Source organism: Hemitrygon akajei, chromosome 12 (assembly GCF_048418815.1).
Source record: "Hemitrygon akajei chromosome 12, sHemAka1.3, whole genome shotgun sequence".
NCBI lineage: Eukaryota > Metazoa > Chordata > Chondrichthyes > Myliobatiformes > Dasyatidae > Hemitrygon > Hemitrygon akajei.
The window spans coordinates 23,717,024-23,734,635 of NC_133135.1; the positions used below are offsets into that span (position 1 = coordinate 23,717,024).

A 17,612-nucleotide genomic window follows, 5' to 3' on the forward strand; every position below is an offset into this window, starting at 1 on the left:
GGTACTTTGTTCCAAGCATCTTGGAAAACCTACCACAGATTTTCTGCAGGCTTTGGCTGTCATGCTTGCTTCTGTTTCTCTAGGTCATCCCAGACATCCTAGAAATGTTGTGATCAGGACTTTGTAGAGGCCATACCATCTGAAAACATGTATAAAAAAAAAAATTAAATCTAGGGTGCCTATGACTTTTGCACAGTACTGTGCTTATAAATATTTAGTTTATCCCACAGAATTATTATTCCTCACTGGGGCAACTTAGTGACTTAAATCAAACTCTTTTTGTTGTGTAACATTTGTAGGGTTAAAGCAGTTTTAATCTGTATGTGAGTAGAATTGAATAGACTGGGATTCTTTTCATTGGAGAACAGAATTAAGTTAGATCTGATGGAATATTTTCAAATTTTGGTAGAGAGGGTGTAATTTTGTAAACAAGTCTAGAACAAGGGAAGAGAACTAAAGAATAACCACCAGCAGACAAAAGATATTTGTTCCAGATGCCTTTAATGGCCAAGAATGAGCATGCAGCTATGGAATGATCATAGAGGATTAATTATAGAGTAGCTGGATGTACACATCAAGGAGAAGGGAGCTATGTTACAATGTGGGAAGTCATAATTTGAAGAAGAAATTCTTTGCATGGAATAAAAAGACCAAATGATCCACAGGGTATGCTACACGTAGTTTTACATAACCTTAAGGAGTAATCACTACTTTAGTTGAAAATAACTTAATTATGGGATTAAGGGAGAGGGTTGCTGCTCGGTATTACTGAAATCTGTAGCAACAAATTTGGCAATTGTGTAGTACTTCAAACGAAATGAAGCATTTGGGTGTTGTGATGAGTGGAATGCTTTAAGATAAGCACCACTTAACAATATCATCTAACATTGACCTAAGAAGAGCGATCAACTATTTATTTATATTAAGGAAGAGAGAGCAGGAAATGAATCTAGTGGGTAAGTTGAGCTTGGAAAGAGCAGTAAATGGGTTTTTAGCTTTGGGACTCTGAAGTTAGGATTGAAATGAAAGGTAGGGTTATGAAATTTCGGTGCCGGAAGTATCAAATTTTCTATAAATCAAAAAGGCCCATCAATGTACAATCAATGTTGCCTTGTCTGACTTTTCACTTGTTGGTTTTTTAGGGTAGCGTCCACATTTCATGCCTTGCTGGTTGGATCTTTGTGTCTGTACCTGCTATGGTGTGATGATGCCACTAATGCAGATCCTATCTGGTAAGAAATCTACCTGAGTTATCATGTTAAGCCTCTCTGCTTGAGTCTATAACTTTCACTGATCAGAAACTTGTGTTGAAAATGTATTCTATATGATAATTATACTTTAAAGGAAAACATTAACTTATTCTGATCTAGTCATCAGCATATAAATGTCATGATCCCTTCTGTTCTCTAATCACAAAAAAGATTTTGGCCTTTATAATCAGAAACTAGAATATAAAGGACAGAAGTGTTTCCTCAGCAATACAAGTCCCTATTTAAAATAGTTTTGGTCTACTGTGTACGGCTTTTTAAGTTGATTGTATAACTACACCACTGGCCACTGAGGTGAAGTTATATTCATTAGGTACCTCCTGTACCCAAAAGGAGTGGCCTCTGAGTGTGTGTTAATGGTCTTCTGCTGCTATAGTCCATCCACTTCAACGTTCAACCTGTTGTATGTTCAGAGTTGCTCTTCTGCCCACCACTGTTGTAATGCGTGGTTATTTGATTTACTGTCACCTTCCTGTCAGCTTGAATCAGTTTGGCCATTCTCCACTGACCTCTCTCATCATCAAGGCAATTTTGCCCACAGAACTGCAGTTCACTAGATGTTTTTTGGTTTTTCACACCATTCTCTGTAAACTCTAGAAATGGTTATGTGCATGTGTAAACTCTCGGACATGAGCAGTTTATCAGATACCCAGACCACCTCATCTGGTACCAACAATCATTCCAAGGTCAAAGTCACTTTGATCACATTTTTCCCCCCATTCTGATGTTTGGCCTGAACAACAACTGAACCTGTTGACCATGTCGGCATGTCTTTATGCATTGAGTTGCTGCCACATGATTGTCTGATTAGATATTTGCATTAATGAGCAGATGTACAGGTGTACCTAATAAAGTGGTATGTCAGCTGGTGGAAGAATCTGAAGCAAAGTGACATAACTGTAAATTTGGGGTAAAGGCAATTCAGTAATTGTAAATCTGAGAATGACTGTCCTTTGCTAACTAAGATTGTTACTAAGGGGGTTAAACCAATGTAGATAGATAGAAAACAGATATAGACCTGTTCTTTTCTTTATCAATCTTTTTATTAGTTAAATAAAAGAGTACATATATAAACGAGAAGAATTATCGCAAATATCTATATCAATAACAATTTAAATAAAGGAAAGATAAACAATATCAAGATCATACATAGTATTAGTCTAATAGTATATAATAAAGAAAAAGATAATTGATTCTCCTCTTATCCGTAAAAAGAAGAAAAAAGATAAAGAAACTTTTATAACTGAAATGTACACAAAAAAAAGCCCAAAACAAAAAAAAAGACAAAATCTAAAAAAAGAACCGGGCAGCTCAAACTGAGAGTGAAAGCAAGAAAAAAGTAAAAACTTTCTGATGAAAGCCAAAACTTCAAAAAGGTAACTGGAAAGGCCATAAGTCAGAGCATATGAAAATATTGAATAAAAGGTCACCTGTATACCTGTTAAACCGCTGTCTGTAAGGAGTTTGTACATTCTTCCTATGACCGCGTGGGTTTCCTCCGGATGCTCTGGTTTCCTCCCACATTCCAAAGGCACGCCGGTTAGTAGTTAATTGGTTTCCGGTGTAATTGTGTGGCCTGGGCCTGCTGTGCCAGAATGGTCTGTAACCATACTGTATCTATAAAATAAATGTGGATTGTCCCAAGGGACTTCATGTTAAGATTCCACCAAATGAGAAAACAAATCTATAATTTAACATTGACAGTAGCCAGAGATAGTTGGAAGCAATGAGTAGTGCCTGTGTGAGATGGAAAAAGAAGCATGTTTCAGGCTTCAGCATATTAACCAAAATTATTTGTATGACTGGGAAGATAACTTCCTGTGCAACATGCTGCTTATTTGTTATTGTTCTATGGAATAGCAAACAGATTAAGCATTCTGAGATTTATCCTAAATCTGCAAAAACTTCAAACAGATAATTTACAGGCTGCAGAATAATATGAGGTTATTCAGCCTGTTTGAGTTTGCAATGTTTCTCTGCAGCAGCAACCTAACTACTACTAGCAGCAACCTCTGTTCTAAACCCTACAGCTGTTTTTGACACCATAGTTGAATCCATGTCCACTACATCACATTGGCATTGTATTCCAGATCCTCAGTATTTGCTGGTTAAGGCAGAAAAAAACCTTTTTGTCATGTCGCTTGGTCCTTTTGACACATTCATTCCATGACCTATTATCTCTTGACCTTTCTGTACTGTTTAGACTCTTTGCCATTCCTTCCTGATTTCAAATGCCTCTGTTAAATCACCTACTTGCTCTCTTTCAAAGCGAACAATCCCATTTTCTACACACTTCTAAATAAGTCCCTGATCCCAAGAGATATTTCTATAAATTTCTTTTTGCATGCAATACGACCTTCATTTTCCTAAAGTGTGCTCAAAACTGCCAATATTGGTCCACTTGTTGCCAAGCCTGTATTTCATAAAGGTTCATCATGCTCTTGTACTCACTGCCACTCTTTTAAAAGCCTTAAATCCTGTCTGCTTTCCTCAGCTGTTTAACAACCTACCAAGTCACTTTTAGTGAACCATGCACATATATCCTTTGATTATTGTTCCCGAATCCTTTTGGAATAGTGCTATCTAATTTATGTAGCTTTCCCTTGTTCTGCCTAAAATGTAATAATTAGCATCTTCAGCAGCCTGCCTATAATCTCCTGAAGTTTATTACTAATCTCTTCACAGTTCATTACAGGTGCAATTTTTGTTTAAGTTCAGCATGAGGCTTATTCACATTGACTTTTAGTAATTAGAACAAATGTTAAGGACCACTTTATTCTTCTAAGTCTTTTAACTTCAAACAAAAATTAGAAATAATTAGTTTTTGCTGAGGAAATGTAGGATTTTAATAATGGTAAAGGATGTTGATTAAGCACAAAATTATCGAGGAAGTTTAGAACAGACGAGGAGGAATTTCTATAGCCAGAGGGTGGTGGATCTGCGGAAGTTATTGGCACAGATGGCTGTGGAAACCAAGTTATTGGGGATATTTAAAGCAGAGATTGTTAAGTTCTTGATTAGTAAGGGAGTCAAAGGTTACTGGAGAAAGACGGGAGAATGAGATAGTAAATCAACCAAGATGAAATTCCAAGTATTCTAGACAGGCCGAATGGCCGATGTTTTGTCTCAAAATTACAAAATGGAGCTAACTTGCATGTGAAATTGATGTAAAAGTTCCATTACATTTGTCATGTGCTACTCTTACCTGTATTCTCCTATTCAATTCCCCTGTCTCCTCCTTTTTCCCCAGTTACTGTCCCCTTATAGGAAAACAGTTTGTAATTGAAATTGCTGATCTATGATATTTGATCTTTTTGGCAAGCTCTGCATCTGCAAAGCCATCACAGTTGGTCTTGGTATCAGTGCACCTATAGTATCTAGGATGGGTTTCCTGGTTAGTGAGTCTGCTTTGATTACTGAACAAACTGCAGACTGTCTTTACTATTTTGATTCGGTATTACAAGGATTTCATGCTGCAAGCAGTAATTATTTTTGTTAAATTTCTGCTTCTTGATATTTACAGGGGAGACCCTACACTAGTAAAATTAAATATTGGTATTGCCGCAGGCTACCTAATTTCTGGTGAGTATCCATTTTAGTCAAAGTTCAAAGTAAATTTCTTATTAAAATGCTACTACATATATATCACCATATACAACCCTGAGAATTGTTTTCTTGTGGGCATACTCCGTAAATCCAAAACCATAATAGAATCAGTGTAAGACCGTACACAACAGTATGATCAATGTGCAAAAAACTGCAAACTGCAAATACAAAAGAGAACAAAACAAAAATAATACATAAATCAACAGTAAATATTGAGAACGTGAGATGAAGAGTCCTTGAAAGTGATCCATAGTTTGTGGGAACAGTTCAATGAATGGACAAGTGAAGTTGAATGAAGTTTTCCCCACTGGTTCAAGGGTCTGATGGTTGAGGGGTAATAACTGTTCTTGAACCTGGTGGTGTGTGTCCTATAGTTCTTGTACCACCTTTCTGGTGGCAGCAGCGAGAAGAGAGTATGACCTGGGTGGTGGGGATTGCTGATAATGGATGCCGTTTTCCTGCAACAGCGCTCCCTGTAGATGTGCTCAATAGTGGGGAGGAAGGCTTTACCTGTGATGGACTGGGCCCTATCCACTACTATTTGTGGAATTTTCCATTCAAAGGGAATTGATGTTTCCATACCCCACTGTGATGCAGCCAGTCAATATACTTCCACCGCACATCTATAGAGGTTTGTCAAAGTATTAAATATCATACTGATTCTTCACAAGCTTTGAGAAAAGTAGAGGCACTGATGTGCTTTCTTTGTAATTGCACTTGTTTGCTGGGCCCAGAACAGATCCTCTGAAGCGATAACATTGATGAATTTAAAGTTGCTGACCCTCTCCACCTCTGATTCTCTGGTGAGAACTGGCTCGTGAACCTCCGGTTTCTTTGCCCTGAAGTTCCTCGGTTTCGCTGATACTGAGTGAGAGGTTGTTATGGCACCACTCAGTCAGATTTTTAATCTTCTTCCTATATGCTGATCACTCTTTCAGATTCATGTTAAGTAGACTAAAACTTAGGAACAAGCTGAGAAATATCTTGTAGCACAGATATGAAGCAGATATACATATATGTTGAAATTGTTCGATGTGGGAATGCTAGTTTCATCATAGGCAGCATTGTAGAGTAGCGGTTAGCATAACGATATTACAGCACCAAAGATACAAGTTCAATTCTGTTGCTATCTATATGTAGTTTGTATGTTTTGCCTGTGGAGGTTTCTCTCACTTTCCGAGGACGTACAGGTTAATTGGTCACATGGGTGTAATTGGGTAATGTGGGCTCAGTATTGAGCCAGGAATGAATGTTACTGAGTTTTACCTCTCAGTAAGTCATCTTTCTGTGTACATAAATAAAGGCCCAGTGGAGACAGAAAGCCTTTTAGGAATGTATCCTGAGAAACAAACCAGAATTTTGTTTGGGTGGGGCTGCTACTTCTAGACTAATCTAAGAACATACAAATGCCACTAAATTTGCACTGATCCATCATGCTTGTAGAGGTGAAGGGAGGGAAGAACACAATCACATTTCAGTCTTGGTGTCTAACAAAGGACCTAGAGTCTCAAGGGTTGTACAATAGCAGAACAGGCCCTTCACCCAACTCATGAATGCCAACCAAGTTGCCAATCTGAGTTAGTTTCACGTACATGCGTTTAGACCATATTCCTCTAATTCAGGGGTTCCCAACCTTTTTTATGCCATGGACCCTTACCATTAACCGAGGGGTCCATGGACCCCGGTTGGGAACCCCTGATCTAATTGTCTAAGTGTATTTTAAATGTAATTGTACCTGCCTCTACTATTTTCTCATTCTGCATACCCATCACTTCTCTTTGGTAAAATTTGTTGAGCCCCTTTTAAATCTTTCTCATCTCAAATCTAAGCCTCTAAGTTTTAGACTTCCATGTCTTGGGAGAAAGACTGACCATTGCATCCTAGGATATGAATTGGCCTCTCCTATTTCAGATTTATTGGATCTGCTGCACATTTTCAGTGTCTATCTTCTGTTTTCTTCTTAAGAACACATGTTTCAGAAAATTGGTCTTTTTATAGTTAATGATTCTGTTTTGATTAGATATATCCATATTTGTGCTTTATTCTTCGATCAATTTTTGAATAGACGTTTATGCAACTTTGGAAGAGAACTTTGCTACATTCCAAGAATTCTTTTTGCAATAGAAATCTCCAAATAAGTAGCTAGGGTTATTTTGAATAGTTTCAAAGTAACCCTAATTACTTATTACTGTTTTGTGAATGGATTTTCTGGTTTGTCCAGGTTTAAAAAGCCAGAACCAGTGAACCCTTGGGTTTCTTTTACTGAAGGTCCTGTGCGATGAATCATTTCTGTATTTTACTAAGTGCAGGAGGAACTCAGCAGGTCACGCAGCATCTATGAAAATTAGTACACAGTCAACTTTTCAGGCTGAGACACTTCATCAGGGCTGGAAAGAAAAGGGAAAGACACCAGAATAAAATGGTGGGGGGAGGGGAATGAAGAGAAGCTAGAAGGTAATAGGTGGCTTCACTAGAAACAGATTTCAAGTGTGCTTTTCAAATGAAGGTTACATTTATGGTTCAGGTACCACTTGTAGCTAAATGTGAGTAACTGAATAAACTCCCACCTCGCACCTGTTTCTAATCCTATGTTCTGTGTTGCTTTTTTCTAGATCTCCTCCTTATTTTGTGGTATTGGAAAGCAATTGGAGACATTTACTTTATAATCCACCATTTGACAGGGCTGTATGCCTGCTATTATGTACTGGTGAGTGCTGTATTAGACAATAGCAGTATCTGTAGGCAAAAATGGACCAAGAGGAAAGAGCATTAGGCTTGTCCTTTAACCAAGTGGACGTTGTTAGCAGGTAAATTTATAGGATAATATTGAGAAAATAAGTAATTGAAATAAATAATAAATGAAATAATAACAATGTTCAACACTAAATTACATATAGTGTGACAATTCTCTATTAGGCTTCTAAAATTACATCATAACATTAACAAGTGAGCATAATTTACACCAGGGGTTCCCAACCTTTTTTATGCCGTGGACTAAAACCATCAAGCAAGGGGTCTGTGGACCCCAGTTTGGGAACCCTTGCTTTACACTATTATGATTTGTGTACAGTAAGAGCAAGGTAGTTCATACAACCTTCATTTCACAGACAATTAAATGATTTGTGCATAACTGTTAAATACAGTGAAGACACACGAGGCTGCAATTGCTAAAATCTGGAGCAACACATAATTTGCGGGAGGAATTCAGCGGGCCAACCAGCGTTTGTGGGTGGGGAGGGGGGGAAGGAGTTAATAGTGGGGGACAAAGGTTTTAAGTTGCAGAGAAAGTGGAGATGCGGTGAATAGGATAAAGCAAGTATCTCTGATAGGATATGGCCAGATAAAATCAGTTAATATTTGCAGGTAATGGATAAGTATACTTTGTCTGTGTTAAGTGTTGCTAATAACAGGACTCGTGGGACATGTCAGCAAATTAGACACGGAGAGAGCAAAACTGAACCAATGACAAAACCAGCAGTTTTGTTACATGGTGTGCCAACTTGACAAATACATGCCAGTAAAGTTCAGTTTCAAAAGTTGCATTTGATAGTTTTGGCCCAGGCGTAGATGAAAGAGCAGAATTCCAGAGGTTAAGGGGAAATGCCTGCCCTTGTATTGGAGCGTAGCTCTTAGAAGCTGCAAACCTTCCTTAGCACAGTGATAAAGGAGCCATCAGCCTTTTAACTCTTTCCTTTTCTCCCAGCAAAGATCAGAAATTAGGACAGTCTGATTATACAGAAGTTCTCATATTGCCTTAAAACTGCCCAACTTCACTGATTTTAAAGCTTGGTATGCTGAAGTTTAAGTAGTTCTACAGAAATATTTTAAATAGCTGAGGAATGGCAGGTTCATATTTTAAAATGTCATGCCATATTAGAAATGGGCGAAGTCACTTTAGCTTCAGGCCTGCCTCTGGCTGTTCACTCATGGTCCAAAGGTTTAGGGGATTTGTGTCACTGGGTTAGATGATTTCTCTACTGTATTTTTGCATGCAGTATTTGTGATTGGGACATTCTTCCATCTTTAACTATTGTAACAATTCTTGCTCGTACACTTCTCTTCCTGCTTCTGAGTATTTAACTTTGCTTGTACTATTATCTTTAATAAAACACGATTCCCACTGTTATCCCTGTGTTGTCATACTTTTGTTTTTGTTGTGCTATTCCTTGAAATTTGTCTCGTGTCAGGATGTAATTCCATGAGTAGGCCAGGGCTGGGTGTATTTTTAAAGCCATAATCCAAAGCGTTATTCAGTAGGGATCCATCTGCATTTTTCCAAGGACTGCATTTCCAGTGTCATTTTATCCTCTCAACTGGAGCCTTGAATGCTAATACTGTGTTTACTTGGCACAGTCCCACACTGATGGAGGTACCTAATAAGTCAAAGAGGGTCTTGTTTTTGAGATTTTTTGTCCCAATGGTTTGACACCTTTAAATGAGAATATTAGCACAGAAGATAGATTGAAGGGGGCCACAGTAGCATCGCAGTTAGTGCATCAGTACTGCTCAGGGTGTTCAATAGTTCGGAGTTCAATTCAGCAGCCTCTTTAATGGAGTTGGTACACTCTCCCCATGAGGGTGTGGGCATCCTCCAGTTCCCTCCCACAGTCCAAAGGTGTACTGTTAATTGGTCATTATAAATTGTCCTCTGATTAGTTAAATAGGTGGGTTGTTAAGGGCCTGTTCAGCGCTGTCTCTCTGAATAAATAAATTTTAAAAACATAACATTTTTCAAAGCTGACATTTTTGATGCACACATACACTGCTTTATTATTTATGCATAACCGAAGTACTGCCTTGAATGGAACCCACACGAGCAAACTAGTAATACCTCACCACCACATTATAGTATGAATAAAAACTCATCAATAAATTGCTGTCCTAATTTTGGCATTATTGTTGTCTAATTGAAAGTTTTAAATACTGCTACTTTTTAAAGCCTGTTGCCGTTGGTGCTTGCAAATCCATTGTATCTCAGGCATCTGCTTTTTAAATTATGAACCCATAACTGTGGAAAAATGTGGCTGCACAGATGCTGAAAGGATTTCTGCAACAAATAAAAAGATAAATATGATTCCACAGTTCTCGTTGGCAGCAGCAGTGCAGTTTGCTGACAGGTATACTGCGATTAGACCTACTGACATGAATCCGTATTTTGTACCTTTGACATCATGATATGACTGTGGCCAACTTTGCTTTATTTTAAAGAAAAAATCTTTCTTGTTGCTAATAAAGAAAATTATCCACTGTTCAATTTGACTTGTGATGCAGCATATTTTAACTACATGTACTGGTATTCAAAAGTGCTCTTACAGATGATTTTCCTGCTGTTAGTAGACTCAACAAACAAAACATTTGAAACAATGTGCAAAGTATATATTTGTTTTTATTTAAAATATTTCTAATAGTAGTTTATAAAGCAACACTGAGTGCTGAACATCCTAAATGAACTGAAAACAGTCTTTCTTAATAAGTGTGTTGTTTTATGTAATCAACATGGAGGAGCAACAACATGAGTTTTAAACTAATCCTTTTTGAGCACATGCTACTTGGATAAGAAATCCCTACAATTTTGCTTTTTATTTTTTTAATTTTATAAGCTATTAATGATTCTACTAGAGGAATGGCCAATTTGCACAAAATTATTTGAGTTTGTTTTTTGACTAAATTGACACCACTTAGTATGTTCTAAATGATCTGATGGGAATACAATGGAGATTGGTAAATGCTTTTCTGTAAAATCTTGAAAGCATGCTCCCCTTCCTATGTATTGCTAATGTAAATGGGTAGAGGCAAATGTAGACATAAGTGAATCTTTAAAGTCCAAAGTAAATATATTATCAAAGTACATGTGTGTCACCATATACAACCCTGTGAATAATTTTCTTGCAGGCATTCACAATAAATCTAATAGCCATGATAAAATTATTGAAAGACCTCACCAACATGGCGGACAACCAGTGTACAAAAAACAACAAATTGTACAAATATATTAAGAAAGAAATAATAAAAAAAATAAATAGACAAGCAATAGATTTTGAGAACAAGAGATAGTCCATGGGTTGTGGGAACAGTTCAGTGATGGGACAAGTGAAGTTAGCTCCTTTGCTCCAAGAGCCTGATGGTTGAGGGGTAATAACTTCCTGAACCTGGTGGTGTGAGTCCTGAGGCTCCTGTCCCACCTTCCTGATGGCAGCAGCAAGAGGAGAGCATGTTGGGGGGTTCCTGATAATGGATGGTGCTTTCCTGCGACGACGCTCCGTGTAGATGTGCTCAATGGTGAGGAGGGCTTTACCCGTGATGGACTGGGCCATATCTACTACTTTTTGTAGTTTGTGTTCACCTGTACTGTCACTGATTCTAGGTTACCAGCAAAGGCTTCTGTTTTCTTTTATTGTCTGTTTCAATATGTAGTGTGCACATAGCTTTCTCAACTTTGACTTTAGGTGCATGAGTGTATTGCTTTTCTGCTAGCTGATACCTCTAATACTTTCCCTCTAATATGTCTAACTTTGTTCTGACTTTCCTTCCCAAACTGAAAATGCAAAATTACAAAATGATGAAGTCAATTGACCTGGTGAGCTTCTGTACTTTCTTGCCTGCATTTAGATGCTATTGCTGTTTATAGAACAATTATATTGTCTAATAATAATATGGACTTACCAGAATATAATGGTACTAGTATACAATGCTTCAACCTTGGTTGTGAATCTTTTTCTTTGATTTTATTTATGAGTACTTTCATCTACAACACAGTAAGTAAACTTTTAATTATACATAATAGGTATCTGTAAGATTACTACTTTTCCTCACAGGTGTAAAAATGCATTTGTTGTAAACAATTATGTTTATTTTATATTTGCTAGGTTGTAAGGAGTGGCAGGAATCAAAAAATGTGTGTCAGCTACTGCAAATTGCATAAGTGTGCATCTTACTCATTTTGTCATAGTTTTGTTTCAAGTCATCCCCTGCACAATTTCTAGCTCGTGGGTGTCAAAAACTTGCTTCTCATAATTTAATCCTCTACTGTTGCCTTCACCCTCTCTGTTATAATATGACGAAGATAAAACTGAATGTCAACTGAAACCTGTTCTGTGCCACTACACAAGGTCCTGGAATCATCGCTCTGACTGTCAAGCATCTAGTTATACTTGTTCCATTTATTGTAGTTAAATACTTGTTCCATATGTTGGAAATTCAAATATTTGCCTAGGTTCTAATTAAGTGTTGTGACTTGTTCTGCCACTACAATTTTGTCTTCAAGATTTCAGATGGTCTGCCTCTTACCTTAAATCTGTCCTCTGGTTTTATTCAAATGATCTGGGACATTCAATATTTGCCATTGAAAACTGAAATCCTGCCCCAGGCTCCCTGATGAAAGGCATCTGTGATTTCATTGTCTAGAGGCTGTGTAGCAGATATTAATATTTCGGGTAATCCTCCTTTAGCTTAAGAAGCATGAAGGTATAGTTTGAACAGATATCTTCAAACTGGAACCTTGGATTGAGGTTCAACAAAGGATCAATATGATTTTTACTTTAAAAATAAGAATTATTTTCCAAGCTTTAAAGATATAACTGCCAGAATCAGGCACAACAGCTTTGCCTTCAGCTATTGTGACACATCATCATCTGTAGTATGTAACTGCAGTATGAAACTCTCCACTCTTTTGAAATGACGGACATAGGAGTGTTGAATTATCATGCTGAGTTCCCTATAGTCAGGCTCCAAGCAGATAGCAAACTTATCAAAGGCATTTGAAAATTACTCAATGATTTAAATATTAGAAATAAAAATTAAATGATAGAATACTAACATATAATTCAAAGCGTTAAAGTTAAACAAGTAAGAGGTCAATCCCTGCCTTTTCCCCCAGGTTAGTGATTCAATCAGATGGATCGGGTTTTTATTCATGTGTCAATCCTTATTAACATAAAGCTAAGAGCTCCATGCAGTTCATCTGTGTATCTGCACACGAACTGCATGGTTATTTAGTGTGGCACAGGCTATAATGAAACAAAATTAAAGATTTGTGGTTAAATCTGATTTCTGTTGTTAATAGTGGTGATCACAAGGTTGGCACTGTGCCCTGGCATTGTGGGTGATGGAGAAAAGGTGAAGATCACAGCAAATTAATTCCCTTCTATTCAAGTACAGGTGGTTGTTAAGAACCAGATATGGTTTGGGGATAGGAGGCACAGTGTAGAGGAGGAAGTTACTACTTAAGAGGGATGGAGGGGGAAGTGAATTTGAAGGTTTGTGAAAAGAATGGAATGGTAAAATATTTGACATTTAACCAAATACTGCAGTTATACTATTAAGTATTTAGGAATAAGTGTGTTCTCCTTAACCTGCTATTTCCCACTTGACTAATGGAGTATCATCCAGATACCCCATTAGTCAGAATCGGGTTTATTATCACTGACATGTGTCATGGAATTTGCTACCTTAGCAGCAGTAGAACAATGCAATACATGATAATATAGAAGGGGAAAAAATAAGTAAATCGTTAACAGTAAGTATATTTGTATATTAAATAGATTAAAATAGCGCAAAACAGAATTAATATATTTTTTAAAAAAGCAGTGTTCATGGGTTCATTGTCCATTCAGAAATTAGAAGGCAGAGGGGAAGAAGCTATTCCTGAATTACTGAGTGTTTGTCAGTCAGTCAAATTCAAAGTGAAATTTTTTATCGAAGTACTTGTATGATAACTACGCTATCTTGAGATTAATTTCTTGCAGGCATTTACAGAAAACTAAATGAGTTAGAATTTATGAAAAGCTACACATAAAAACTGAAAAGCAACCATTGTGCAAAGGAAGACAAACTGTGCATATTAAAAGAAAACATATTGAAAAAGAATACGAAAAATAATATGACAATTATTTCAAGAAATATGCAGTAATAGGAAAAATATGAAGATGTTAGAAGAACAAGGTGGTAAAATTTGAGAAATGTGGAGTTTTAAATGGCTTTTATGGCTAAAGGATGTCAGAAAGGATAGGAACAAAAAATATTGAGTCACAGAGAAGGATAAGGGGACTGGGCCCTTAAACCCATCAATGTAACACTGACCATCAAACACCCATTTAAGATAATCCTATGTTAACAGGATGACAGAGTAGGGTAGCTAGTAGAGCTACTGCTTCACCATATCAGAGACCCAGGATCAATCCTGACCTTGAGTGTGATCTCTGCGGCATTGCACATTCTCCCTGTGACAGTGCGGGCTTCCTCTGGCTGCTCTGCTTTAATTACTGCCGAGTATGTAGGTGAGAGAATCGGGGAGAATCATGATATCAGAGAATTTTAAAAGGAGCTAGAGAAGAGTAGGGCAAATGCGAATTAGTGCAAGATTGCAGCAGAGTTTCAGGTAAACTGGTGTCTAAGTAGAACAGCTGAGAGGACATTCAAGTATTTGAGGCAATAGGCAACAGGAGCATGTTTTTTAAAAAAAAATTTAAATTCAATTTTTAAGATAGTTACATAGAATGAATAGAAACAGGAGCATGTTTGAGGATCTCAGTAGCTGACATTGGGGCAGAGATGGGTAATGTGACAGATGGAATCTCTCGGTGATAGGGACTTTGGAAGTAAAAGTTTGCTTGGGTCAAATAGAACACCAGAGCTGCAAAAAAAACTTAGCATGATGGTGCTGAATGGAGGGCAATGGAATCTGTCACCAAACAATGCAGTTTTTCTCGATTACCTTGTTTTACTCAATTCTCTGTTACCTTGCATATTCAATTGGGATACATTTCTGCTCACTCAGGACTGGATGTCCGATGAGGAGCACCCTAAGATGCTGGTCATACAGAAGTTGAGAAGATTAGTCCTAAGGTGGAGATGGGTCTTATCAATATAGATGGGGAATCAGATTGATGTCATTATGTTGCACATTTTGAACTATTTAAAACAGATGTTTCTATTGTTTTGCTGAAGATATGTGTCATATTAGTAACCTACTATGTTTGAGCATTTATTTTGCCTGAAAGAATAAGGCATTATATCATACTTGTTTCATACTTTAACTTTCAGCATGATGGATATCATTGTGTGGAACATTTTTTACTTGTGGAACTGACATAGGGGTAACTGTCTGCAGTATCACCAGCTTGGCCATGCATTGATGATCCTGAAAGCCTTAAAGGATAGGAAAAATATTTTCCAATGAGACTGGTGAAACCTTAACCTTAGTGCACAAAATGGACATGAGCATGAAAATGAAAACAGACATGTATTTCCTGGAAATCTGAAATAAAAACAAATAATGCTGGAAATATTCAGCAGGTCAGGCAGCATCTGTGGAAAGAGAATCAATTAATGTTTCTGGTCAAAGGACCTTTAGAGAAAACAAGTGAGCTTGATTTGATGGGGAAGGATTGATAAACTATAAGGAATGTGTGTGATAGAGTAAGGTCAGGGTTTTTATAGAGATGCTATAGATGAAGTAATGTAGTTCTTTTTAAGGCAGAGGAGGCCAATTGGAGAGATTGAACACAGACAAAAGAATATATAAGCTTCAAAATGCAGAATGGCGGGAAATGTCCAGCAGACAGGATGAGCTCGTAGAGAGAGAAATATTGAGATTATGTTACATACAAAAGATTTAACTAGTTCTAATATTGAGAAAGTAAACTAAATGTTGATATTATTGAATTCAATATTATGTTTGCCCAACTTACTTAGGGGTTTGTATAACAGTGGTAATTAGACCACAGATAGATGCTTGTGAGATGAAGAAGGTTGGTCCTCTGGATTGAATGCAGGTGCTCTGCAAATTGGCTGGTCACCAATCTTCATTGTAGAGACCGTATTGTAGACCACAAACCCAGTGCTCTAGACTGGAAGAAGTGAAAGTGAAACACAACTTCGGTTCTTTGATATGAAAGGAAAGCATAACAGGCCTTTCTGCGGTGATCTGGGAAAGTGCCTGGACAAAGGGAGTGATTGCTGTAAAGGGAAAAATGGACTAGGGAGTTGCAAAGAGAACGGTGCCTTTGGAATGCTGAAAGGGGAGGGAAGTGGAAAATGTCTGGTGAAGGGATCTTATTGAAGGCAGTAGAAATTGTCTATGATATAGTGAGTTATTCGTACCGCAGTTAATTCTTGTTAAAGGTTTGAGATCACATTGTGAAATGTACTTTACAATGTAAGTTACTGGCTGTTCACCAGCTTTTGTCTTCAACGGATATCTCATGCTGCAGTTCCCAGTAAGTGTACAGGTCAATTTTTGCTGTAATTTGTTTGCTGTTGATTCACTTTATATAAGTCTCCAATTAGATCAAATATTTTATTTGTTTAATGCATTTACAAAATAATGCTTAATATTTTCATCAAAAGGTTTGTACATTTCAGCTGTTGTGTCCCTCTGTTCATATTAAGTATTAAATTCATCTCTTTTTTCCATTTCCACACTATTATATAAAAGCTAATCCTCTGGTATGGATGAAATTATATTATCGTCTTCCACCAAATGAAGTAGCTTTCTGTTTATGTGTAGTATTTTCTGCATTTACAAAGGTTTTATGAAGTTTATCAAGGTTTTTGGTGAAAAATACATCTGGGGAGAAAATTAGAGTTCCACTTTCCACGAATAACACTGGAATTATACATTGACAGGTTATTATAAGAACATGAGTCAATATACTGTGTAAGAGTGGCCAGTCAGAGCATACAAGTAAAGTAACACAAGAAGTAGAATTTACTTCTGTAACAAAATTACATACAAGGCTTTGTTTTTCAGTGATTAGATTTGGGGCTGTGTTAAACAGATTAGATTTATATTTAACTAACTGCTTTTCCCTTTGTTCTGGTTTACAGTTCATTGAAGTATTCCAACAATGTAATGTATTTATTGTTCTACTTGCAACATAAATTAACTTTGCATTCTGTTTTTGCTCCCAAAGCATGGTGATTTTTAATTATTTATGGGATATAATTGATGGAAAAACAATTTTAGTTTTCCAGCCAGAGATGCTTTGAACAATCTACGTAATTGCTTAATCATAGATAAACTTTGAATTTTTAACTTGCTGTTTTAGGATGAAGGAATGCTGCCTTATTTTGCGAACTTCCGTCTGATTGCAGAGTTGTCAACTCCTTTTGTTAACCAGCGGTAGGTATACTAGTACTTATAAATAAAATGACACCCATATTTGTAATGCTTTATTGTACAAAAAAAAAGTTGTATTTTGTTTCTAGTTGCAAAATCCTAGAAAGGTCTTTAATAGTTCATATGTGAGCCTTGCTTAAGATCAGGTGTGAACAACTTGCTGCAAGGAAGAACTGACTCAGTAATCCATGAAGCAAAACAATTTGCTGAATGATTTACAGTACATCCTTCAGCTTCAGGTTAATGAAATCTGGTGTGTTTTAAGAAATTGCATTTTCATCTAAACTGAACTAATTTCACCATAGAAAGTTGCAAGTTCTATTGAATAAATTATTTTGTGTTCCTCCAGTGCAAATCAATCCCCTGCCAAAAGAACAATTTAACATTTCTTAAGACAGTTTTTGTTAGATTTTGATTTTAAATATATTTTTGTCTTTCCTGTCTTTCAAAACATTCCCCCCTTTTCTTTGTAATTGATGTGATGTCAGTACATCATGTTCCCCCTTTCTGAACACAAGGAAGCATGATGTACTGACACTTTGTTGGTGGTGGTGTTAATCCTGTTTTACAGGAAAATCTGCTTGCACCCTCAGCAACCCAGCTGAAGACTGAGAGGAAAT

General features: G+C 37.0%; 1 protein-coding gene across 4 annotated transcripts in view; it reads left to right on the forward strand.

Moving 5' to 3' along the window:
* The window catches only part of tlcd4a (TLC domain containing 4a), a 204,468-nt gene that overhangs the window by 174,866 nt on the left and 11,990 nt on the right, over positions 1 to 17,612 (forward strand). For all 4 annotated transcript variants that reach the window (XM_073062729.1, XM_073062730.1, XM_073062728.1 and 1 more), the window contains 4 exons: positions 1,143 to 1,232; positions 4,792 to 4,850; positions 7,487 to 7,581; positions 16,922 to 16,995. In XM_073062729.1, the coding sequence (XP_072918830.1) occupies positions 1,143 to 1,232; positions 4,792 to 4,850; positions 7,487 to 7,581; positions 16,922 to 16,995 (318 nt within the window). The remainder of the gene's footprint in view (positions 1 to 1,142; positions 1,233 to 4,791; positions 4,851 to 7,486; positions 7,582 to 16,921; positions 16,996 to 17,612) is intronic.